Source organism: Achroia grisella, unplaced genomic scaffold (assembly GCF_030625045.1).
Source record: "Achroia grisella isolate CSIRO2021 unplaced genomic scaffold, CSIRO_AGI_Agris_v1 utg2770, whole genome shotgun sequence".
Lineage (NCBI taxonomy): Eukaryota > Metazoa > Arthropoda > Insecta > Lepidoptera > Pyralidae > Achroia > Achroia grisella.
This window is the reverse complement of record NW_026712764.1, coordinates 130,725-157,689: the sequence shown is the minus strand read 5'-3', so window position 1 is coordinate 157,689 and position 26,965 is coordinate 130,725. Positions and strand designations below refer to the sequence as shown.

General features: G+C 39.9%; 1 protein-coding gene across 1 annotated transcript; it reads left to right on the top strand.

Moving 5' to 3' along the window:
* Positions 1-334: 334 nt before the first annotated feature.
* On the top strand, positions 335-26,965 carry LOC131843081 (enhancer of mRNA-decapping protein 4-like). Its single transcript, XM_059191676.1, has 25 exons — positions 335-492; positions 3,261-3,466; positions 4,180-4,286; positions 5,329-5,438; positions 6,315-6,463; positions 6,972-7,225; positions 8,601-8,713; positions 9,587-9,897; positions 10,744-10,847; positions 11,937-12,069; positions 12,850-12,980; positions 13,812-13,897; positions 16,019-16,101; positions 16,572-16,708; positions 17,253-17,445; positions 18,581-18,922; positions 22,277-22,501; positions 22,553-22,768; positions 22,998-23,124; positions 23,370-23,550; positions 23,878-24,043; positions 24,355-24,523; positions 24,703-24,826; positions 25,876-26,099; positions 26,309-26,965. Exons 1-25 carry the CDS (start codon positions 443-445, stop codon positions 26,496-26,498), a joined length of 4,131 nt encoding a protein of 1,376 aa, XP_059047659.1. The 5' UTR covers positions 335-442; the 3' UTR covers positions 26,499-26,965.

The following is a 26,965-nucleotide window of genomic DNA, read 5'->3' as shown; positions in this document are numbered from 1 at the left end:
AATAATTCGTATCTACCTATTTTTATATTTTTAAATAAATTATTGTTAAAGGGACAATCGGTCCTCTCCGTAAATTTATTATTGTTAAAGAAAACATACTATAGTACGTTTCGTTTAATCATTCATTAACGATGATTATTATTTCAAAACGAGTGTTATGTCTATTTCATGTTACGGTAATAATTTCAAAAGTTTATTTAATTACTTACTTATATTTCGTTTATTTAATTAAATTGAGATAACAGTAGTAAAAAAAGACAATAGTTCTGAATAATTTATAAAACTTATAACAAGTGACAGCAAGTGAGTCAAAACGCATTCTTCATCTCGGTCGGCTTCGTCAATTTTGCATTTTTTGCTAAAAATTGTGATAGTTTTTAGTGTTATCTAAAATTGACTTTATTATTAAAATTCATGAGGCAATTAAAAGATTAAGAAAGTAATGCAACCTATGACAATGCTTCCGAAGCTGTCGGATACAACTCAAACTATGTAAGTGCCATGGTTGCAACTTAGGTTTTCTTATATTATAACTTATTTTATGACTAATTTTCAGTTATTCTTTTTATGGATATGATCTGTTCGTGTAATATCTAATAATGTAGTTGGAGATATACGCTATCGAATTAAAAAAATTGAATAACCTAAAGCGGTCATTTATACATTGAGATTAACATCGATCACAGCGTATCATTTAGACTGAAAATTCTTTCAGGGGTGTGTTATGTCAAAATATAGTAAAAATCAACCTTTCACTGTACAGGTTCTTAATTCTTTGCCCAAACTCTTATTTCTATTCGTCAGTCTATAATTACATATTTCTATATTTTGCAAAATGATTCATCCTCCTGAATTCATACTTCATGTCATAAAAGTTATATTGTGTAAAAACCACAGACTACTACAAATGCTGGTTTGTTATAGAAAATATTTGTATTAACTGCAAAATTGATAATCATATGAAAAAATATATTATCACATATCTTTTAACAGTGACTTACTTACCATAATTAAATTAATCATATTGATTTAATTTTTTTTTTTTCTATATTTCTCTTTTGATCATAATATATGTAATACATATAATAAAACAAAATTCTTATTAGTTTTTCTAGCAGCATTGTCAACAATTATTAATCCATTGATTAATGAAAATCAGTTCACAGTTAATAGTGTTTTAACATATTTAATTTAAAATTACTTTAATAAGTGATTTGTGAGCATTCCAATTTTTTCCTTGTTTATCTATAATCAGGCTATTAGCTTGCACTATTAACAATCTGTGATGTATATGTGGGGAAGAGAGAGAAAGTACATAATATATGTGTTTATAGAAGATATTTATTTTGTGAACATTTGTAATTAAAGAAAATGTAAATCCATATTATACAAGTAGACCAAGAAGTAGGATGCAATGTATAGTAAGTTGTATATGGATGTAATGATTATTTCCTGTCTATCAAAGAAATCAGGATTTTGCTAACTACAATGAATAGGGGAATCTTAAAATGCAGCTCTCATCCTCACTTCTACAATATGTTAATTTTCTTTTGACAGTGATGAGAAAAAACTCATAAATCCATTATTTAAGAAAACTATAGTAGCTTGTGTATGGGTGTAATCAAATTCAAATTATCTTTATTCATGTAGGTCTATTACAGACTCTTATGGTATGTCAAATCTACCGTTAGTGTGGAATGATTTCGAGATGAGAACAACTGACAAAAAACTCAGCCTGTTCTTTTCAAATAAACATTGTACATGTTTATAATAATACAGATTCATTTTTAAATTCAAATTTGGTGGTATAGAGTGACCACCATATGCTATTACAAAGGCAAATAGTCTACTCAGTGTTAATAACCCAAACAGACCAGTCCCCTCAAGTTTTTATTATAGCATTGTTTCCAATCTATCAAAGAAATTAATATTATACTAAGTGTACAATGAACAAGGGAATCTTTAAATTTGCAGCTCTCATTCTCAGTTCCAAAACATGTTATTTTTGTTTTTACAGTTTAATGTAATCACTCTCTATTATTTAAAAAATATATTCTATTGAGTAGCCACTAAAATTGTATTGGACTAACTGAGAATCAAATATGTCACATATTTGCAAACAATGCATTGTCATAATTCATGCCAGATTTGCTAAGCGAATTAATAGAACAGCTGGCTGTTGTAACACATACTATATCTATGAACTTACAAATGCATATATAATATATAAGTGAGGTACATGTCGAAACAACTGACTCGCCTCCACTTGCCATGCGAATTTTCAACAGTTACAGTTAATATAATCTTCTAGTTTATATCACAAACCAAATTGTGTTTTTGAAAGCCATATTCAAGTAGACACTACCAGATTCATCAGTAGTTATTTTTAAACTTTTGTGTTTAATATACATTATTTATATTACTAACTGAATCTTAACACAAACAAATTTTATAGCAAATAAAGGTATTTACCTCTCTCGACATTTTGACTAGGTTGCATTGGCTGTGGTCATGAGCTGACTTGAGAGAGGTAAATATCTTTATTTGCCATAAAATTTGATTGTGTTAAGACCCCGTTAATAAGATAAATAATCTACCAGATTCTACTATACTTTACCATACTCTATTATACTCTACCATACTCTATCATACTCTACTATACTCTACCATACTCTATCATACTCTACCATACTCTAGTTATTCTATTCTTATTCTATTTATATTTCTGTCCAACACTCATGCAGTACTATTACTCACTAATTACCAACTTAATCACTGTGTAAGGTTGAAGGGATCTCTTTTAGAGATAAGACAAACTGACATTATTATTAATAGACATCATTGACATTGACATCATTCATACAACATAGGCATCCTCTAATAGACTCTATGTTCCTCTGTCCAACGCCCTCCTCCATGTTGGTCCAGCCACTGTTCTTACTGTTCTTATGTCATCCTCCCACCTCTTTTTCTGTTACCCTCTTTTCAGTTTTTGATCTTTTGGATACCAATCTAAGACATCCTAGGTCCTTCCTTTTCCTACTTCTTATTGCATGTCCTGTCCACTTCCATTTCAGTTTCTTGATTGTTCTGATTACATCTGTCAATTTGGTTTTTTCCTCTTATATTAGTGAGTTCGACCTTATCTCTAACTTTGATGTTGAAGATGGTTCTTTCCATGTTATTTTAGCATGTTCTCTTATTAAGTTACAAATGCAATAAAGAGTAATAAAAATATTAAATAAAAATTCGTTCTACAGCTCTTTCTCAGAGGGAGATGGTGTGTGCAGCGCCGAGGTGTATGCCACCGAAGTTGTGGTCACCACAAATGCTGGTAACCACAACCATGGTAGCTCCAAGGTCAAACTGAAGAACTTGGTTGACTATAACTGGGAACCAAAGTTCTACCATGGACAACTGCTGGCCATTCACATCAGTGGAAAATTTATGGCGTATTCTATTAAAGGTATAAAGAATATGTTTTAAAAAAATTAATGGATGAATGGAGTGAACAGATTTTTAGAAGGTCTGAATCATTGAAAAGAAATAGTATTAAGAAAAGAACTTTAAACATTTTGAATATCAAGTTTTGGTATATTATTTGGTCTGTGATCTTCAGAGTTGACTTACATCTAACGGGTAGTAAGTTCAAAACTCGTTTGAAAACAAAATCTATGTCAAATTATATTTCTAACTGAATTTTTGGTGATGGCAATATTGACATCATTGTTTACTGTTTATTCACACGTATCAGCTCAGAAGCGAATGCACAAAACACTGACAATTAAAGAAAAATGTGATATTTTAGACTGCTTAAATCGTAATGAATCTTTTAGTAGTTGACATACATAATGAAGTATGATTTATGCTTCAAAGTGCCTATACATACATATATAACATAGAATCTTATCACTGGATCTGTAATTTGTCGGATTACAAGATACTCTTTTGTAAACAAATCCGGACTATAGGGGACTCTTAGGCAGCACTCTATTATCCGACAAATTCGATGGTCCGACACTGCCAAACGTTTGTTGGATACCCAAGGGTCCACTGTATAGTGTATAGATATAGACAATTTGGATACTACTGGATTTAATGGTTAGCATAGCCTCCTCCAAACTAATACTATTAAAGATACATGTCACTTAATAGTTAACTGAGTTTTTGCCTTTACAGCAACTAATCCCCAGAACCCAGGGTCCTGGAATGGCATGGTGCGTGTGGTGTACAACCCTGAACCTGGCACGGAACGACGCGCCCTTATCAAGGGTATGAAAGGAGTGGTAGGTTGTATAATTCATCTTAAAGTTCTTAAGGTCTCTCTCCCTTCCTAGCTATGTATTGGTGGTATTACACTTGGTGGCGGAGTCCATTCAAATTTAAATTCAAATCCTAAAATAATTTATTCATGTAAGACATTTTAGCCGCTTATGAACGTCAAATTTTTATATTTTTTTATTTTATTTTCGGAAAACCAAGGCTATTTACAAACATAGTTATAAACATAATTAAACGAGAACGGCCACTTATAGGTTTTCACGGATAGAAACGTAATATAAAATAAATTACAGTACTAACACGTGGGCCGTGTTTGTGTCATAAATACTCATAAAATCATATATCAAAAAATAACAATCTACTAAATCAAAACATGTGCTGAAATTAACAAACATTTTTAAATAATGGAAATGCATATAAGTAACATTCAATTCGATACTTATAACTCAAAGAATTGCTCATCACGGCCCTCGCTAAAGATATTCTATCGGAAAACAAATCAATATCTAATACCCTACTTAATCTATTGAAGTTATTACTTGTTCGTTATGTTATTACTTAGTTATTATTTACTTACTATACTTATATTATAATTTTATTCCCAACAATCCAGTTCAGTATATAGATACAATTAGGAACTGGCAAGAATAACTTAATTGAATTTCTTTTTTTTTTTCTTTTTTTTGCTTTTGAAGAAAGCAAATTATTTCCTTGTATATCTATATAGGTATCTGTGTCTCACATCAAATAAAAATCCTGTGCATAAACAACTATTGCCATGCATGCTGTTAATTTCTTAATATAATGCCAGAGTGTCACATTAGATAAGTCATGCACTGGCTGGACTGCAGACTCACATTGTCTAGAAAAATACTAGACTATCTATGTACCAAATTTCATTTAAATCGGTTCAGTAGTTTTGGCGTGAAAGCGCGACAGACAGGCAGAGATACTTTCGCATTTATACTATTATTAGAATAAAAGCTACATATTTTTTAACTATTATCTTGTCCCAGTATAATACTAATATGACTGTATTTTTTTCAGGTGCAAGATTTGTCGTTTGCCCACATTCAAAGCCAAGTAGTGTTGGCATGTATTGATGAACAGGGAAATTTCTATGTCCACGAGATTGAAGTGATTGACTCTGAAATAAGGTACATTAACAATATTGTTCTTTACTTACATGTATATTGAAAAATTCTCACAGATATAAATGTATGATCCATACTTTAAATGTATAATACTGTCATGTATATATATATACTAGCAAATGTATAATACTGTTCTAGCAGACCCGGCCATGCATTGCTGTGGCTAACAGTGTCATTATATATTAAATTAAATTGCAATAAAATAATATTGTGATTATAAATTGAGATGAAGCTATCCTATCTTTTAAGTTGAATCAAATTGCACATGATGTGCAAATTAAATTTGTAATTGGTTCAATAGTTTGGAGTCCATTGCAGACAAACAACGTAACATGTAATTTTTATATATAAAAATATAATATAAGAAAGGCAACAATATGTGGCAATAAATTATAATTATGTTAGATTCGTCTACTAGTCACGTAACATCAACATGACCAAATGGCAAAAAAAGTAGACTAATAGAATAGAATAGAATAGAATAGATAATCATTTATTCAAATAAACTTACATTGAAGCACTTTAGAATAGTCATCACATTTTTTTTTAATCTACCGCTCATTCGGAATACTGTCTCATCACAAGAAGAACAAGCAAGAAACTAAAACCTAGTAATGCCATGTAAATACTGTAGGTTCACTTCCTACCATTAACAGCTTCGGTGGTCTAGCAGTTTAGCATGCCACCTCCAATGGTGGCACAGTCCAAACATTTGTATTTATGAGTATGATTGTATTCGTCTGAGTGTTTACTATTTATATCATGGATTTACAAAAGTATTTATTTCAGTATATACCTATAACCCAAGCTGTACTTAGCTTAGGACTAGATGACGCTTTGTAATTGGCTGTTATTATTATTACTTATGTTCTCCACCAGGTGCACATTGGTGGCGGAAATATGGGAGGATACTGGTATAACTGGGGGGTCGCAACGCGTGGTGTGGTGCCCGTACATACCGGACGAGGATGATGACTCGCCTGACGATGACGTCGCGCGGTTGCTCCTCACTACACACTACAATATAGGTAATGTAATGTTATATAGACTCTACTTTCTGCGTTTAGCCTCTCACCTGTGCCGTTGTGCGTGTACTATAACATAGATCTTGTATCAAACAAGATTTACCACATTTATTAAATTTTATTTAAAAAAAATGATATAGAATAATAACAATCAATGTATGTGGAAACATGCTTTTTATTCGACATGTGAAGTATTATTTAGTACAGTTAGTTTTTGTAATAAAAAAGGATATTTTTGTTAATTTTTTATTTATTTATATTACTTCAATGCTCAAAATACCAAGGTACCAAAAGTACATATGGCGGACTTAGCGCCTTACGGCATTTTCTACCAGTCAACCACAGGTTGTGCAGAGAAAAATTGGTTTTAGGTCATTTAAGTCATATTTAACAGTTAACTAAAACTGTATGAAATTAAATGCAACATTTAAGTTATTATTTGTTTCGATTATGCAACAATCCGGCTCGCAGGACCAATTATATATATTACAATGGAACGTATAACCGGCAGCCCGCATGTGGAACATACGAGTGATAGCGGCGCAGGTGTCGGCCACGGAGGGCGTGGGCTCTGCGCAGCTGCTGTCGGGGGCGGCGGCGGGCGGTGCGGGGGGTGAGGGGGGCGGTGGGGGCGGCGCGGGGGGCGGCGGGGGCGGCGTGCTGACGGCGGCGGAGCACGGGGCGGCCATCGTGGACGCCGCGTTCTCTCCCGACGGGACGGCGCTCGCCACGGCCTCCGCAGACGGATACGTCATGTTCTTCCAGGTGCAAACATCCATCCATACATACACACACACTTTCGCAATTATTCATATAGGTCTATTACAGACTCTTATGATATGTCAAATCTACCGTCAGTTCTTCTCATCTCGAAATCATTGGATCTACCAATGATTTCGATTTGAGAAAACTGACAAGAGCCTCAGCTCGTATTTTTTATAAATAAATGTTGTACATGTTTACAATAATACAGATTCATTTAAATTCCAATTTTAGAGAATAGAGTGACTACCAGCATATGCTATTGCAAAAAAAAAACAAGAACTCTAATCAGTGTTCAAGTTACTCCACTACAACACGAGTTTATACATTTTCTTTTGGCATTTTATTATTGCGAATCATTATAATTAATATTGATTATTAATATTTGTTAAATGTCTAAATTGATTCAAATATACATGTTCAAACTGTAGCTGAATCTGAAACTATGTATTTATTCCTAAGAACAAACCTATTCAAACGAACTAAATAAATAAACCCTAAATAAATAATGGGGTAAAGGAAAATAATAATAATACTGTTTTAAGTTTGACGCGATCATTATTTATAAGTATAATTAGTAAATAACGGGATATTACCACGTTTTATTTTTATTGAGTTGTTTTATTGTTGTTTTTTGTTTTGTTTTATTTTTGTTCGCGATATTTCGGCAGTGTTTCAACGGCCATGATCACGGGTAAACTGAAGAGCAGCGGGTAGAATTACCTTCTACCCGCTGCTCTTCAGTTTACCCGTAAATCTATTATATACTAGACATATTCGTCTACCGTCACACGTCTTCGTGTATTGCTAGTATTGAAACTTGCTTGATATTCATCTCGGCAAACTATACTCACAGTATCTTCACGTCTTAATACACTTTGTGATCGCGTTTTATGTTTTTGTTTAATTAAACCAATCACTGAACTCAACAAAAATAAAACGTGGTAAGATCCCGTGATTTACTAATTATACTTATAAATAATAATAATCTCAGGCGCCATTTTATAGCTAAAGCTTATATTATAGGTACAAGGTAACTGATACAAATATATAGATATATTTTTGTTTTTCGTAAAAACATAATATATTTTTTTTTTTGACTACTCTAATACTGTTGGCTGCAGCTGGCCTTTACAGCTTCACCGGACGTTAGGGGGCGAGTGCAGATGACACTCCAAACCCGCGGAAGCACTTATAGAGCGGCTGAAGGCCAACTCCTGCCTAACGGATACGAATAAATATGATACATAGACAACACCCAGTCTGATACAGACAATACTAATGAATACAAAATGTTTGTGCCGTGCGATGAATTGAACCTGAGACCATCGGAAGTAAGGGCGGTATGCTAAGACCACCGAGTGTTTATTCGTTGCAGGTGTACATGCACAACGAGAGCAGCCCCCGCTGCCTCCACAAGTGGCAGCCGCACGGTGGGAAGCCACTCAGCTGTCTCTTCTTCCTCGACAACCACAAGAACTACAACACTGAGTGAGTTTATGCTATTAGTATGCATAGCTTTTGTACAAATTCTTATGATACGTTTACATTCAGCCGCTTCCGCTGCCATTCGCGCTGCCGGAAATATTGCCGCGTCAGTGACACTCAATTGACGTGAGCGAGTGTCGTTTACACTCAGCCCTCATACTTATTTATCGGGCGACTCTTCCTTACCTTCCGCTTAAAACGACGGGCGACAACTGAGCAAGTGGGCTGAATGTAAACACACGCTGCCACTCGCGCTGCCAGTCCTTTGACTCGCGCACGAAAAACCGACAATCGAGGGAGCTACGGGCAGTGCGAGTGGTAGCGCCAATGGCATGGGAAGTATCGTGTTTATACTCTCGCGCTGCTCACTTCCCTGCCCACTCGTGCTGAGTGTAAATTGGGCTATAAGTATCTGAAAATGAAAATCATATCCGACGACTGCATACTTGAATACAGATATTACATTATCATATATTTAAATAAATTAATAGTTATTTGAGTAACAAAATTAATTAAGAAATAAGAGACCAGTTCTTAAAAGCAGAACCACAATGAAATCTAGAAGTTTCTGAGTATAGTTCAGCCTTAAGATAAGTAGTCAAAATAATAGTAAACATTTTTACAACATCCAATTCTAGAAGTACACTCTTCAGCTCATATTAGTATGGATAAAATAGAATAGAAATTCTATTCTATTTTTGTGTCAATACAAGTCAATAATTGTGTCAATACAATTATTGACTTGTATTGACACAAGAATAATGACAAAAATACACAAACAACAATTTACATACATACAAAATAGAGTCAAGGTGGACCACAACTCAACATAATTATGATTTTATGCCCAGAGAACATAAAATATTTTTTTTACAGCGTCCAATTCTGGAAGTTTGCGGTGACGGGCGCTGAGAACAACACCACGATAAAGGTGTGGTCATGCAAGTCCTGGAACTGCATGCAGACGATCACGTTCACCCCTACCCTGGTGCCGGAGCAGCCCGTGCTGGGCCTGAAGGCCATGCTGGACATCAGCGCCAGTTACCTGGTGCTGGCAGACTTTGAAACGAGGAGTCTTTATGTACTGAATATGGCGTGGGATATAGACGATACCACAGCATACTGCAAGAGTATATCTGAGTTTCTGCTTCCATATCCGGTGCTGAGTTTTTGTATTGCTGATGCTGGTATGCTATATTTTTGTAATAGGTCTTAAGAAAATTGTATTACTGATAAAAGGAGCAAAAATGCCTGAAATAATATAAATTATTCTTATACACTTATATTAATATACAAACTTCATGTCACGATTTTGTGTTCAGGTTAAATTCTGGAACTGCTGAATAGATTTTAATGAACTTTTATAATCGTGTTTACCAGCCAACAAAAATTATCCAATCTCTCAAATTGGATAATTTTATACAAATAAATGACCTTTAATATATTTTATCCTGCAATTCGAAGATTGAAATAAAAGAGTGTGAATTCACCACGCTGCACTACTGATTACATGCTCATCTTATTATTTTCTGGTGCCCCGTCAGTGTATACTGTTAATACAGGCAAATGGACCATATTTAGTAATAACAAAATATTAATTTATTTTTTATCTCAAAAAACCATACCACTAAACATAAGACTATGTCTTTTGGCAAAGCTTTGCATGCATGGAATAGAATAACTACTATTTCGGAAAACTTAGTTACATATGTTTATCCACACCAGGTTATGCCATGCAAAATAATAATATTTTAAATTGTTACTTTTTAATTTTTGGACTACTCTAATGCTGTTGGTTGCAGCTGGCCTTTACAGCTTCACCGGACGATAAGGGGTGAGTGCCGAGGGCACTATAAACCCGCGCATGGTTTTATGGAGCGGATGGAGGCACCGCTAGGGATTCATACCTCGTCTCGGCTAATTTCATTTCTTGTTTGAATTGGACTTGGGATCGATCGGAGGGGTTTTAAATTGTACACAAAATATAGTTTCCAGTTGTCATGTTATGATTCTTATGTATATTTTCCTTGCAGAGGAGGAACAAGTGAAGTGCGAGTCGAGTTGCGACGACCCGTTCCACAGAAACGGCTCTACGGGCACCGCGCGAGACTCCCCAGACGACTTCGATATACATCATGTAACGACATTATTTTATTTCTATTTTTAACACATGGAAGGGAGCAAAAGATGCTTACGATGACGATCACCTGATGGTAAGACTATCGTCGCCCATGAGCATTTGCAACACCAGGAGAATTGCAAGTGCGTTGTTTTTTGTGAAGGAAGAATCTCTCTTTTTTAAGGTTTCAATAATCTATTGGTTCGCAAATACCATTGCTGGAAGGTGATTTCACAATGGATTTGTGTGGTAAAAGGTTTTTGGAAAAACACGGTAGAAGACCGCCATTCATCCAGACGATCGGGATAGTACTCCTTATGATAAGTGATTACTTTCGGCTATGGGCATTAGGGGAATTGCAGTTTTTATGTCTAACATATTTAAATTATCGAAAGTATATTATCGGAACACCGCTATATAAGGTTGTTTTCCAAATAATTTGCAGAGTAGATAGATAATTCATTTATTGTCAATATAACAGAACAGATTATTAATAATACACAAAATAAGAAATAAGAAAATTACTTATGAAGTTGTCAATTGGAGCTGCCTCGGCTGTTGCTGATATAAGTACAACCTCAATGAGATGTAGGTGAAAGCGCTTACAGGCAGCTCTTATTTCTAATTAAAAAGATATTACTAAGGATGCGGGTTTATTTAATTAACAGTCACTATATACAGAGTATTCAGTGAGTATATAATAAACTATCTAAAACAGTTAATATAGATATATTTTGTAATAATATTAAATTAACGAGACACCAACTAAGTGAGCCCTTCTTTAAATAACAATTAATTATTATTGAAAATCATGTATATGTATATATTTCTATAAATTTACTATTTGTTACTGTACTCTTGTTAATTAATTTCATATTCTCTGTTAACTTTATAATGCCTTCAAACGTAGTGATGTAAATTTTTTAAGAATTAGTCTATTGTTACTAGTGAAAGCCTGTCAGTGGCTTACTATGACATATATATTGATTTTATTTAAGATGTACTTGAATAGCCTTGGTTTTCCTTTAATAAATAAATAAATATTGTCGTGTGTAGCCATATAATAAGTAACAGGTGTCGTGTGCGTGTGTGTGTGTGTGCGTGCAGGAGGCGGGCGCGGAGAGCGCGGTGGTGGGTGGCGCGGGGCGGGCGCGGCTGCGGCTGTACATCGTGCAGCCGCGCGGCCTGCAGGAGGGGCTGCTGCTGCACCACGCGCCGCACCACGCGCCGCTCACACCGCGTACGACACCACCCTCACTCTTTTTGAAACCCAACGCCTGTCCCTAGACACGCAGTCGACCAGTGGACTGTATATACTGCGCACGAGAGATAGATTTAGCTGAAAAGCACTGCAAGTTCAGCTTTAGACGGGCTCGACTGAGCTTCTACTTGTTCGAACTTACCCTTTGCATCGGGTCACCTGACCACCGCTAAACCGACACGTGTTCTCCAGCAGATGACTATCTTGCTTTTTTCTTTTATTTATAATTTTAAACGTTTATGAATAGTTTATAATAATCCACAAAACAATTAATTTCCAACAATCGACATTTATTGCAATAATTATGCGATCGAAAAAAACATATTAACTTTACGACCGACAAACAACAAGAGGCGACGAAACATATTTTTTCTTTACTTTTTAAAGTGGCAGTGTTGCCAACGCATAAACCAAAAGATATCTATGATTAAGAATGAACTATCACCATCATCATGATCATTTCATTCACTATCACCTTTTTTCTATCTATTTAGAATACCAAACAACAGCTGGCGGTCCACCAGATGGTAAGTGGTAACCATCACTTATATGTATATGTAAACCTAACCATGGACTTCAAAAATTGTGTCCATGTCATACCGCTCATGCGTTTTACCTTCCAGAAGTTAAGTTTCTTGCCCGTTCTTAAAAGAACTATTAAGAAGTGGCAAGAAACTCTACTGGTACATATTTCACACAAGCAAACAACATCATACAAAGCTTACCTCGGTAAAGTTCAACATTATGTTTGATTCACAGGTCTCTCAGACCTGACTCTGGACGAGACGTCCCAGGAGGCAGTTCCTAACGCGATCCACTCCAGCATCTTGCAGCAACAGAGTCAGCAGCTCAAGAACTTGCTCATGAGGTCTCAGGTTAGCGCTGCAAATGTAAATATATTTTGTTTTTATTTAATTTGGTAGCTGGCTCAATTTATATATTTATATACATTACTCACTCCGAATACAAATTTTACCGAATATTAGCTTTTGTAATTTAATTAACTACTCGCCCAACTTCGCCCAGGTGTACATGTATTATACTTATAAACCTACCTCTTGAATCACTCTATCTATTAAAAAAACCGCTTCAAAATCCGTTGAGTAGTTTTAAAGATTTAAGCATACATAGGAATCGACAGACAGCGACAGCAACTGTTTTATACTATGTAGTGATGATATATTATATGATTTGTAATCATAATATCTTTTTTTAATTTTTTTAAGCATATAGAACCATAGTCGGTTCATATTATATATACCCTATAGACTAACATACATGTGCAGTCTAATATATGAAATTCTCGTATCACAGGTTTCGTATATATACTCCTCCGAAACTGCTTGACCGATTTTGATGAAATTTTATATGTATATTCACCTCAAACATTTTTTTTTATTATTCCACCAATTTTTACAAATACTTACAACCCTAAATTTTCAGCCTTCTTTTAACAACCACTATTTTTAATAGCTATTTTAATTTATTTGTCAAAACAACGTTTGCCGGGTCACCTAGTAGTAATATAAATAAATATAAATGGCACTAACGACGGCAAATTGCTACAGTAGCGCCGATACACCACCTTCGGCCAGTAGTCCTCCTTCATGACAGTGACTTTCTCGTTCACTTTATCTACATTTGCTCGCACTTTCTTTCCTGTGTGAAAGTCTATTCACACGTATACTTGTATTTGTAAAGGCAGCTATTGTGTTTTGCAGACCCAGCCGGGTAGTCTGATCGGTCAGCGTCCAGAATCGCCCAGCGCACCCCCACAGCTGAACCTCATGACGCCAGATGCTTTCAGGTTAGTTGTTTCTCATAATTTATTTGTTTATTAAAACTTCAATGCACAAATACAGAAATAAAGGTGAACTTGTCGGAACCAACACTTTGAGGACATTCCACACAGCGACATCTAGTCACAAGCTAAGCAGAGCTTGTGTCATGGGTCTAGTACTCAAAACTGATATAAATACATAGAAACATTTATGTTTGAGGAGATAAAAATTATTGCTCCTAAGAATATCCTTCAATTCTTGTCCCACACGGGTTTAGGTAGCGAACTTTGAAAAAAGGGCGAGCACAATAGATCTATGTATCAGTATTCTACACCGACATTCTACCTATGTAGAATACTGATACCTGTATATAGATACAGGTCTTAGCACCTAATAGTTGCCCAAAACCCCAATAAAAAAAAGAAATTGAGTAGTAACTTTTATCACTAATATCTAAACTTTAAATTTCGAATTAAAAAATCAGATATTCATGTAGCACACTATCCACTTCTTATGTATATTATTTTATTTCTATTAGGTTGTACGGAAAGTCATTTCGTTTTTTCCAGACTAAGGATTTAATTGTATTCTTGGACCGAACTTCACACTAAAGTAGTATAATTTTTATATGGTTTGAGAGCTCATATAGCAAGGCAAAGCAATCGAAATTTAACGAACCAATTCTGGCACAGGCATACTGCTAACACACCTCCACACACATCGGTCAATTTCTTTCTGGCTTGAACAGCATTTTTGCCTTTTCTGTAGTAAAACAGTAAGATATGTCGAAAATGCTGCTTATCGCTCTCCATATTTAAAAGAGCACCAACCACTTGGTGTGCTCAGTAGAGTGAGACGGTATTTCACGGCGGCCCATCGCTTGCAATTATACAAGGCGCAGATCCGGCCGCACATGGAATACTGTTCTCATCTCTGGGCGGAAGCACCACAATACCAGCTACTTCCATTTGAGCGCATTCAGAACAGAACAGCCAGAATCATTGGTAATCAACGTCTATGTGACAGACTCGACCCATTGGCTTTGCGGCGTGATATTGCATCTCTGTGCATTTTCTACCGCATATATCACGGGGAGTGTTCTGAGGAATTGTTCGGATTAATACCAGATGCTGAGTTTCACCACCGTACCACCCGCCAGAAACTGCAATACCATCCTGATCATCTGGATGAATGGCGGTCTTCCACAGTGCGGTTTTCTAGAAACTTTTTGCCTCGCACAACCACATTGTGGAATCGCCTTTCAGCAATGGTATTTCCGAACCGATACGAAATTGAAACCTTCAAGAAAAGAGCTTATTCCTTTTTAAAAGGCCGACAACGTACTTGCAATTTCCCTGGTGTTGCGGGTGCTCATGGGCGGCGGTAATCACTTACCATCAGGTGAGCCGCATGCTCGTTTGTCCCCTGTGTTATAAAAAAAAAACAAAAACTACTGCGTAGAATTAATTGATATTTATCACACATAAGCTTTGCTATATGAGCTCTAAAACCATATAAAAATTATACGACTTAAGTGTGAACTGCGTGCAAAAAAATACAACTAAATCCTCTGCCAGGAAAAAACGAAATTACTTTCCGAACAACTTAATAGTTCAGTGAACTATTTCTGTTGAAAAGAAGTAGCAAACTCAACTGGTACATTTCTTTTTATGATAAGATATAACAGCTTTACCCTTAGGGGCCGTTCAAGTATTACGTAAGCACTATAGGGGGGCGGGGGGTCTTTTCTTTGCTTATTTTGGATGACATGGGGGTGGGGGAGTCTGTATGATGATTACGTCATCGGTCGTAATTTACTTTTTTACACGAATGGCAACCCTCACATTGTCTTTGTTAAAAAAACAATACATTAATTGAGAAATGTTTACGTAAGCATGGGGGGAGGGGTAAGAGCTTTGCTTACTTTTGCTGACAACGGGGGATGAGGGGTAAATAATTGTGATAAATCTGCTTACGTAATACTTGAACAGCCCCTTAGTAATAGTTTGGTAGATTCATTTACCAAGATTGTCTGTGATCCTGTTATTTTATAATGCTAATATTTACTATCAGATGTTTACTACCTTTTTGCCAAGTACTGTTTTATCTGTTTTACCTTTTTGCCAGTCCAATTAAATATGTTTCAGTTCGCCCGGTAAACGCGATGAGGACGATCCGCCGTTGTCGGCCACACCGGACGTTGGTGGGAAGCCGCGCTCTTCAATCGGAGGTATCCTACTAATATTATAAACGCAAAGTTTCTGAGTATGAATGTATGTTTGTTACTCTTTCACGAGAAAACTACTGAAAGGATTTTGATGAAACTTTACCGTAATATAGCTTATGTGATGTATAACAGGTTATAAATTTCATACGGGTAATACTGGAGGCTAAACCAGACGTATATTCTTCTTTTTATTCAATACGTCCTGGAGAATGGATGACCATTCTATGATCATGATGATGACTAATATAATGACTATGAAGCAGGGATGTTAGGGAGCTCCGTAACCGTAACCGAAACGAACGTCGAACCCGCGACCATCGGAAGTAAGGCTAAACCGCTCGACCACCGAGGCCGTCAAATATATACGTCTATAGTCTTGTCCATATATATATTGGCGACGCGTATCGCATATTAAGCCGACGGCCCGTCAACTTGTTCGACTTCTGGTAGTAACAGTGATGATACTGTAACAGGTACCTGCAGCGAGGCATCTGCGGGCACGGCGAGCATCGGGGCTGCGGCGGCGGACAAGCCCGCCTCGGGGGGCTCCAGCCCCAGCCGGGAGGTGCAGCAGATCATGGCGCACAATGACCACTACTACAAGGACATGGCACGTCTCTTTTTATTATATAATACCATCCTACAGACTTCAATAACAGCCACATAGGGAAGAGAAGTAATCAATGAAGCCTTAAAACTAGTGACAATCGATGTAATTTCTGTTATAGGTATAAAATGTTTTTCGTTTTGCATGTTTTAATTAGTATATTGATGTAATTTTGATATCTGATGATGATCTAGGACACACACACCTACGTTGTGTGTACGTACGTTTACGTTTTCTACGTTGTTTCTGTCTGTGAAAACCTGTAAGTGGCTTGTTTGATTGAATTATATTTGTCTTCCTTATCCTTTTTATTTGTGGTCGGTGTAATACGTTCTTCTCTTCTATTTATTCCTGTTCGCAGTCATCTCGTTATTTCCTCCCTTCCTTAAAATATTCTCCTCATTTCTACGAATTACATGCCCATATCACGACAGACGATTACTCTTTAAACTCTCCTACACCGGTGCCACTTTCGTACTTTCTCTAAAGCATAGCCTTGGTTATTCGAATAAAATAAGTGAATATAGAATGGTGTGTGTGTGCGCAGGAGGGCGAGGAGTCGAGTCAGTCTCCGGCCGCGGAGGAGGCGGAGGAGGCGCAGGAGGCGCAGGAGGCGGAGCAGGCGGGCGGCAGCGGGGGCGGCGGCGGCGGCGGGGGCGGGGAGGCGGGCGCGGGCTCCCCCGCCGCGCCGCCGCCCGCGGCCGTGCCCGCCCCCGCGCCCGCCGTACTCACGCACTCCAGTACGTACCAAGACTTTATACTTATACAGGATGTGCCTACAATATATTGAACTTAAAACAATTATAAAAATCAAACTGTGTACAGTTTCAAATATTTTTTATTGCGTGGTAATTTACAGAAAAGAGGAATTATTTCTTTAATATCACGTCATCCAAATGTTCTTCGTTTCGATTAACAACACACCTACTTAATCTAGATAGGCATAACCTTAAAATAATGATAGGGACAATAACGGGCCATTGTTCCTTAAACAAACACTTATACACAATTGATGCCACAGACAGTCCCCTTTGTCGGGGCTGCTTTAGAGCTGAAGAAACGTCGGCTCACGTAATCCTGGAGTGCACGGCAGTAGCCCCACAACGAAAACAAATCCTCGGAACGGTGAGGTCGCTCCGTGAAGCCTGTGAAGACACCTGGAGTCTTCTGCGCTTTTATGAGGAGCTTGGCTGGCTACTTTAGTAGTCTGGCTCTGCACGCACAACGGCCCGAATGAGAGGCTAATTGCGGAGACTGGAGTCCAACATACAATACAATATTCTTCGTTTCGTTCTTGGCATACTTGTAAACGATGAGTAAAATTTTCCATCTCTGCGCGGCAAGTAAGCCCTGTAATGCTCGACATTTCTCGTAGAATGTCTTCTTTAAGTTCATAGTTCAATTGACCGCGGGTTTGTTTCGAAGACCTTAACCTTAAAGCATTCCCATAAAAATAAGTCCATTGAACTGAAAACCAGACTTCATGGTCACCAAGGTATGTCCTCTTCGAGATATCACTTTGTTAAGAAAAAGTTGACCGACGACGGATATAACGATGTTATAGGTATGGGCAATTGCGCCATCCTGTTGAAACCAGATACGGATATTATAGCCTGGAAAATTCTGCAACTCTACAGTCAGTAAACTTAATTTGCGATGTTCTTGAAATTTACGCCACGCAACGGTGACCAAATCCTTTATCTAAAACTCACGTACACAAAAAGCACGGTCCGTTCCGGTGAAATGCCATGGCGAGTAAATTCCGAAAGACCGAATCACGCGCGCCATTTACATTTTATTTTTGGTGTTGCTTAAATGTACAATGTAACTAAAATTATCCAAAATAGATAAAGAAATAATCTTTATTTAAATAAATACAAGAAGAAGAAGTAATGAACTTTTACTACTATTACTTATTATACTACGTATGTAACATATCTATAAATTCTAAAGGAATTAACACAATTATACTTACTGAAATAAATACGTCATATATAGTCAGTGAACTATTTTTTGTTTGTGTAGACAGCGAAACGTCGTGGCCACAGATCTCGTTGGCACAGATCACAGAAGCTAACCAGCGGAAGGCTTCCAGCGAGAAATCAAGTAGCCAGTCGCTAAATAACTCGCTAGGGGCCGTCATAGCGCCCTCACCCTCCGACCGGGCTCGTCTTGAACGACTCGATCAACTCGAGCACAAAATAGACAAACTCACAGGTAAAATATTTATTTATTTGCAAAACTATTATTACAGACATTGGCCCAGCACAATAGTGTATCTAATGCTATATTGTTACACTAGCTACCTAATGTACATGTATTATATAACAATTAATTATTATTGAAAATCATGTATATGTATATATTTCTATAAATTTACTATTTGTTACTGTACTCTTATTAATTAATTTCATATTCTCTGTTAACTTTATAATGCCTTTATACGTAGTGATGTAAATTTTTTAAGAATTAGTCTATTGTTATTAGTGAAAGCCTGTCAGTGGCTTATTATGACATATATATTGATTTTATTTAAGATGTACTTGAATAGCCTTGGTTTTCCTTTAATAAATAAATAAATTATACATATAAACTTTCCTCTTGAATCAGTCTGTCTAAAATTACCACTTCACTACTTGCGTAGTTTTAAAAATTTAAGCATACATAGGGACGGACAGCGACAGTGACTTTGTTTTATACTATTTAATGATATATGACAAGACAAAGACACATGTTCGGTAATGTACAATGTACAATGTTGTTATAGTGAATTCACACATGCAAATATATATCTGATAAAAAATATGTATCTAAATTGATAACATGTGTGTAATTTGATTTCAACAATGCTACTCTTAGCGCGGGGAGGTAACGCGCGCAATCGTGAGGGATTGCATTTAACTATTTTTTTGTTCGCATTTTCACGCGCCATAGCACGTACGAATAATGTAATTGATTTTCCTTTAAATTGATTTTTTTGTTGTTGATATTATTGAATTATACGTGTTGCGGGTGAATAATAAGATGTTGCTGGTCGAGACGATGTATATTACATATGATGATAAACTGACAATGTGTACATAGAAATAATGATCTTATATACTCAATAACAATAGTAAAATGTAAGGTGGGGTGACACAGTTTAGATACAGCAGTGCCTAGTAGACAATATTGAATTTGTCTTACTAGACATTATTAAATGCAATTATTATTTTGATGTATCTAGGTGACTGTGTCCCATAGATATTCCCCCCTTTGAGAAAAAAAATATATATATATATATATTACACACAAAAAAAATTTATAAAAGTTAACTGTAAAATTTAAGATATTATGCACTTTAGTAACAATAAAAATTCATTATACCCAAATAACGACGTAAATCTTCGACTGTCGTGGGTTTAGGGTACTCGTCGATTGCTTGCCATTTTTCTTGCGTTGGTTTCATCCCTTGGCTCGTTATATGATAACCAAGAAAATCTAACTCATTTGTGAAGAACTCGCATTTGCTCATATTAATTGTTTGCGGCGAATAATTTGATTTCGCTAGCGCTCTCTTTGGTCTGTGCTTGTTTTTTATTCACAGATTTTTGCTTTTGGCGTCGACTGTTAGAGTCGGTTATAGCTAGGAGGTTAGACGGATGAACAGCACAGAGTTCCGCCTTGTTCTGTGCTGAGCCTAGTTTTCCGACGGCTGTCTTTTATGAGTTCCAGGAGCACGGCAGGTCACATTTATATGCCTTTTCTTTAAATCTACGATGATAATTAATTATTACTCTGTCTATGCGCTGACTGACGGCGTGAATTTGATCTAGATCGGAAATTGCTGCGTCGGTTTATGTGTCGCGATCGATTTTCGCGTATGCAGCAATTCTAATTGCAGCGTCGCGATTTGTGAAGACAGGTGTGTGACCGTATTTACGTCAGCGGTGCCTGTTGATTGCAGTGTTGTATTAAATCGCATATTTTCATGTATGCGATCGGCCATTTCGCTTAATTTGTCCAGCGTCAATTGCTCAGTAACCGCTAAAACGGTTGTGACTGATGGAGGAAGCTTCATCCATAATAGTCGGATGGTATTCTCATTAATTTTCCCGCAACCAGCTTCTCTCATTTTCCTCAATAACTGGGACGGTTTTTGATCTCCCAGGTTCATTTCTGCGAGCAGTTTGTGGAAACGTCTTTGCTCGCTCTCCTCATAACAGTCGATCAATCTGTCTTTAATGACTTTTTATTCTCTGGTGGTGGATTTGTAAGTATATCGCTGACTTGGTGGACGACCTCTTTTGGCAGTTTGGATATTACTGTATTATATTTATATTCGTCGCCTTGTTTTTGAGGTGCGATTATTGCCTCAAATTGTGCAAACCACAAACGTGGTCCAGAACTCAGGTAACCGCTCTGTGACGGTTATTGCAGCGATGTCTATACAGCTAGTGGCAGACATGCCCGGTGTGCTAGGCATGTTTGTTCCTGTTAATGGCATAGGACGAGCCATTGTTAACGTTGTGATGAGTTGAACAGCTGGCCAGTATTATATGGCGGTCAGTAGTATGGCAGGGTTCCTTGTTGCGCAGTGTAGCCAACGATTTTTGTGCCTCTTGAATTTCCGTACCGAGACCCGCTAAGCCGGTGGAAATGTTCGTTGGTGGTGCGCAGGATGCCGTCAGCCAGAGATCTCTTGCTTGATCTCGTCGTTTTCCCGTCGGCCAGATCACGTCGGGGTCACCACTGTTGCGGGTGAATAATAAGATGTTGCTGGTCGAGACGATGTATATTACATATGATGATAAACTGACAATGTGTACATAGAAATAATGATCTTATATACTAAATAACAATAGGAAAATGTAAGGTGGGGTGACACAGTTTAGATACAGCAGTGCCTAGTAGACAATATTGAATTTGTCTTACTAGACATTATTAAATGCAATTATTATTTTGATGTATCTAGGTGACTGTGTCCCATAATACGTATAAATAATTGCCGCGTTAAATTTAAAACAGTAGCACTTTATAAGTATTGCAAAACGGCATTTTAAGTGTATTAACAATTATTTGAAAATGGCTGCAAAAGCACATACAAGGGCGCGAGAATGTGCAAGTAGGTTGCCCGCGTCGTTTCTCTCGTTCTCATTTTATATTTACACATTATTTTCTACGTGAAAGTCTATTCCTAAATTATGAAATTTACATCCTCATTTGATAAGTACAGTTTAATGAATATCAACACATGCTTACATTAACATGTATATTCTTGCGTGAAAGTCAATTCTGCGCGTGAAATATCTTATTTTTTTTTCGGATTACTTTAATGCTGTTGGCCGCAACTGGCCTTTACAGCATCACCGGGCAATGGGGGGTGGGTGCAAATGGCGCTCCAAACCAAAGGAAGGACTTATGGCGCGGCTGAAGGCCAATTACCGCCTGACTGATACGAGTTTAGTCTGAGGGCACCGCTAGGGGTTTGAACTTCGGCTCAGGCCGTCGAAATTTCGATCCCCGTTTGAATGGGACGGGGGATCGATCAGAGGGAAGCGTACATGTGAAGGCGGTTATCGTGTGTGACAGAGCTGGTGTCGTGTCAGTCCCGGGAACTGCGGCTGCTGCGTGCGGGCGCGGGCTCACCACGGGCCGCACTCGACGCCGCGCTGCACGACCACGCCCAGCGCACCGCCGCCGCCGTGCAGGCAGCACTCGCCGACGGGTACGTACACGTGCGGGCCGCACTGACGCCGCGCTGCACGACCACGCCCAGCGCACCGCCGCCGCCGTGCAGGCAGCACTCGCCGACGGGTACGTACACGTGCGGGCCGCACTGACGCCGCGCTGCACGACCACGCCCAGCGCACCGCCGCCGCCGTGCAGGCAGCACTCGCCGACGGGTACGTACACGTGCGGGCCGCACTGACGCCGCGCTGCACGACCACGCCCAGCGCACCGCCGCCGCCGTGCAGGCAGCACTCGCCGACGGGTACGTACACGTGCGGGCCGCACTGACGCCGCGCTGCACGACCACGCCCAGCGCACCGCCGCCGCCGTGCAGGCAGCACTCGCCGACGGGTACGTACACGTGCGGGCCGCACTGACGCCGCGCTGCACGACCACGCCCAGCGCACCGCCGCCGCCGTGCAGGCAGCACTCGCCGACGGGTACGTACACGTGCGGGCCGCACTGACGCCGCGCTGCACGACCACGCCCAGCGCACCGCCGCCGCCGTGCAGGCAGCACTCGCCGACGGGTACGTACACGTGCGGGCCGCACTGACGCCGCGCTGCACGACCACGCCCAGCGCACCGCCGCCGCCGTGCAGGCAGCACTCGCCGACGGGTACGTACACGTGCGGGCCGCACTGACGCCGCGCTGCACGACCACGCCCAGCGCACCGCCGCCGCCGTGCAGGCAGCACTCGCCGACGGGTACGTACACGTGCGGGCCGCACTGACGCCGCGCTGCACGACCACGCCCAGCGCATCTAACTGCCTTATCTCACCTTTCAAGCGAGACCTAGCTTACTAAACAATCTACTCAGAGACTGAAATACTTAAGGGAGGTACCCAGACAGTCCATTTTTTATATATTTTACATTAGTGTTTCTTAATAATAGAGCAGCAATGTCTACTGTATTTTAATATGGTCTATATGTGTATGTGTGCTGGTGCAGGTGGGACCGCATCGGGCGCGCAGGCGAAGCAGCAAGTGCGCGAGCAGCAACAGCTGCTGGTGTGGGCGCGGCTCGCGCGCTGGAGCCCCTGGCGGCCGCGCTGCAGCACGAGCTCGCCGCCAAGCTGACCGCCACCGACCACCTGCTGCGAGACAACATCGAGAAACTCGCCCACAGCAAGGTACCGCTTACGCCTCACAACACGTAATACCGCCCACACTACAACCCACGGAGTATCGCCCATACATGGTGACGCACCACACTACACGTAGCACCGCACCACATTACACGTGGCGCCGCCTACACCAAACTACACGTGTACCTGGCGTCGCCTACATCACACTACACGTCTACGTGACACTACACCGCACTATGTTTTCTAGGGCCCACTTTGACCTTAGTTCTGCAATTTCTTACTTACAATTTTGGGTCATTTGTTTAATCCAAATATATTGTTTATTTTAAATATATTGATTAAGACTAAGATTAGTGATTGTGCCGTGTGCAGACGGTAATGGACCGGCTGAGCACGTCGGTGGCTGCGTCGCTGGCCGACATGGTGCGGGACTCGTTCCGGACGGCGCTATTCGACAGCGTGGTGCCCGTCATGGAGAAGGCGCACGCGCAGATCTTCAGGCAGATCAACAACGCCTTCCAGAATGGTACCAAAGAATGTGAGTCAATGTCCAATTAGCTAAAACTAGAACAAAGATTACAAGAATAAAAATCTGGTAGAATAGAGAAACGCGAGCGTAAACGCGTGCGTAGGTCGACAGAGGAGCCCTTTAAACCTATACCCGGGAACTGTTCGGAGTTTCCCTCTTTGCCCGATGGACCCTGCACCCGCACTGCATGGAATGCTAATGTTTTTCATACCTACTATGTCATATTTTACAGCTCGGTGAATGTCATCTGGTTATGTATTTATTTCCATGTACAGCCTTACATTTGACAAAATCACTGAATATCCCAATCGTAAATGCAGTCGCAGCTAATACGGAAGCGGCAGCTCGCGCAGCAGCTGAGCGCGGCGGCGCTGCAGCGACGGCTTCGCTGCGTGCAGCGCTGGAGCGGCACGCCAGCGCACTCGCGGCCGCCTCCGCGCAGCCTCCCATGCAGCAGTTCAGCGCCGCGCTGCAGGAGACCGCGCACACGTACGTATCGCTGCGTGCAGCGCTGGAGCGGCACGCTATGATGTATTTCCCACGAGAGCCACGACGCTAGACTGCTCGTGCTGCACTGTATGCACTGCACAAGGAAGTAGAAGATCCTAACACTATATTTAGTCGTGTAGGGGTTTGACATAAGTAATATGTGCGTCCGTATGTCACAGGGTGCTGGAGAAGGAGTTGTCGTGGTGGCGCGAGCAGGCGCGTGGCGTGGCGCTGCAGATGTCGCGCGCACACACGCCCGCCGCCCCGCACACCCCCGCCACCTCCTCCGTCGCCGACAGGCAGGTGCGTGCACACACTTGACACACCGACCACGTACGCATCCACTCGCCACCCTTACACGGGCACACACACAAGCACCACGTCTTTAAATGTGTGCACACACTCGTTACGCTGACAGAGACGTAAACACACGCGCCACGCCGATACCGACGACACACTTACATGCAAACGGGCGTGCACGCACTCTCGCCGCGAGGAGAGAGACGTAAACAAATGAGCGGCACACCGTCACGTCTCTAGGCCATGATAAGGACGTACACACACACTCGCCACTCTGACACACGCGAACACACACACATGACACGTTAACACGTGCGTACACACACGCTCACCACGTGTATCCATCTTTATAATCATCTAAATTGTGAAAGTCATAGTTTTGCAACTCCCTAACTAACGATAATTATCCATTAAGTAGAACGCCAGATATTTGCAATTTTATGTTTGCAATTATATATACTTTCCTTCCAGAGACCGCACCGTAACGTAACAAGGAATTGCGTTCAAGAATCTTTACCCTATCTCTTACAAGTATAATCTTTTACCTTTTGTCGCAGTTGCTATAATTATATCTATATTCACAGTAGAGTTAGACACAAATTAGAGGGTAGGTAGAGAGGGCAGATCACAAAACACCTCCATTCCACATGTATGCGGAGTTAGCATAATCAGAGTTATTGTTCTGACAACAAAGCGGACAATGTTCGCTTGTCGCTCCTCTGGCTATCCCTCTCGCATCTATCCATCTCGTTTTCATTCAAATTGTTCAGAAACATTAACACATCATTTTCATAGAATTCGTTCATTGTACATCTCTTTTAGGGATTGTTAGTAATTTAATGTAAATAAAAAAAAAACGTTTAAGTGATTTAGTGATCCTTCGAGCCGGATCAGTGTATCTGCTGGTTCTTATAATTTATTTTATTATGTGTAATTCAAATACTGTTATTTATTTATATGTAAGAGTATATTTCAACCGTTTTATGTTTTTTAAATATCTATATAAATGATTCAACTATTTCAACAATTAATATGAATGTGAATGTACCCAGATGCAAGTGGCCCAAATTCAGTCGCTGATGAGCAGCGGGGACGTGAACGGCGCGTTCCAGCTGGCGCTGTCTGCGTCGGACCTGGCGCTGGTGGTGGCCGCGTGCCGCGCCGCCGACCCCGCGGCCGTGTTCGCGCCGCCCTGCCACCTCAAGCAGCACGTGCTGCTGTCGCTCGTGCAGCAGCTCGCCGCCGACATGACGCGCGACACCCACCTCAAGCACAGGTCTCACCTACTCTCCTACTCTAGTACCCGCTGCCGGTGGTGGCCACTGGTCACCTCGCTAGTCTAGTACCTGACGAGAATACCGACATTAGTATTCCAAAGTTAATCGTTTGTCTCTCTACGCCACGTTACCATCCAAAACCTTGCTACTCTACCAGTTTAGATCGGTCTATAGATACCTATATTAATACGACTCTAAATTATTACAGGTACCTAGAAGAAGCGGTAATGAACCTAGACACCGCGAGTCCGGTCACCCGCGAGCACCTACCCGTAGTCATACGGGAGCTGCAAAAGCAGATCGTGGCCTTCCTAAAGTCGAACCCGGGGCATGCGCTCGCGCGGCAGTTCAAAATGCTACTGATGGCCACCGAATCACTGGTGAAGAGTGCAGTCTGACCGCGGCCCTGCTGCCACTGTGCTTGTGACCACTACAGAACTGTACACCGGCTCTAGTCCCGGCTGATGTAAAACACTCGCGTGTAACTGTGTTAAATATGTTGATACTCATTGAACTGTGCTCATAAAGTGGAGATATAGGTTTTATAATTTAGCTGCTGAAAGAATTAGAAGAAAAGGCTGTGTTAATATGTACCGTATTATCAAAATTAACTGCCTTTACACGTACGCTCTTTCACACAAGAAAGTATGTGCAATATAGGCAAAGATACCTAGAAAGACCGGCTCTATTCCCTGGCTAAGGGTTATTCCTTAGTCACTCGCGTGTAATTGCTCGACATATGTTGATACTCATTGAACTGTGCTCTTCAAGTGCAGATATATTTTATAAATAAGCTACTGAAACATAGGTCAGGTTAGATAGCCCATAGTGACAAATGTCTGTAGAAATTTCTTCAATTCACTTA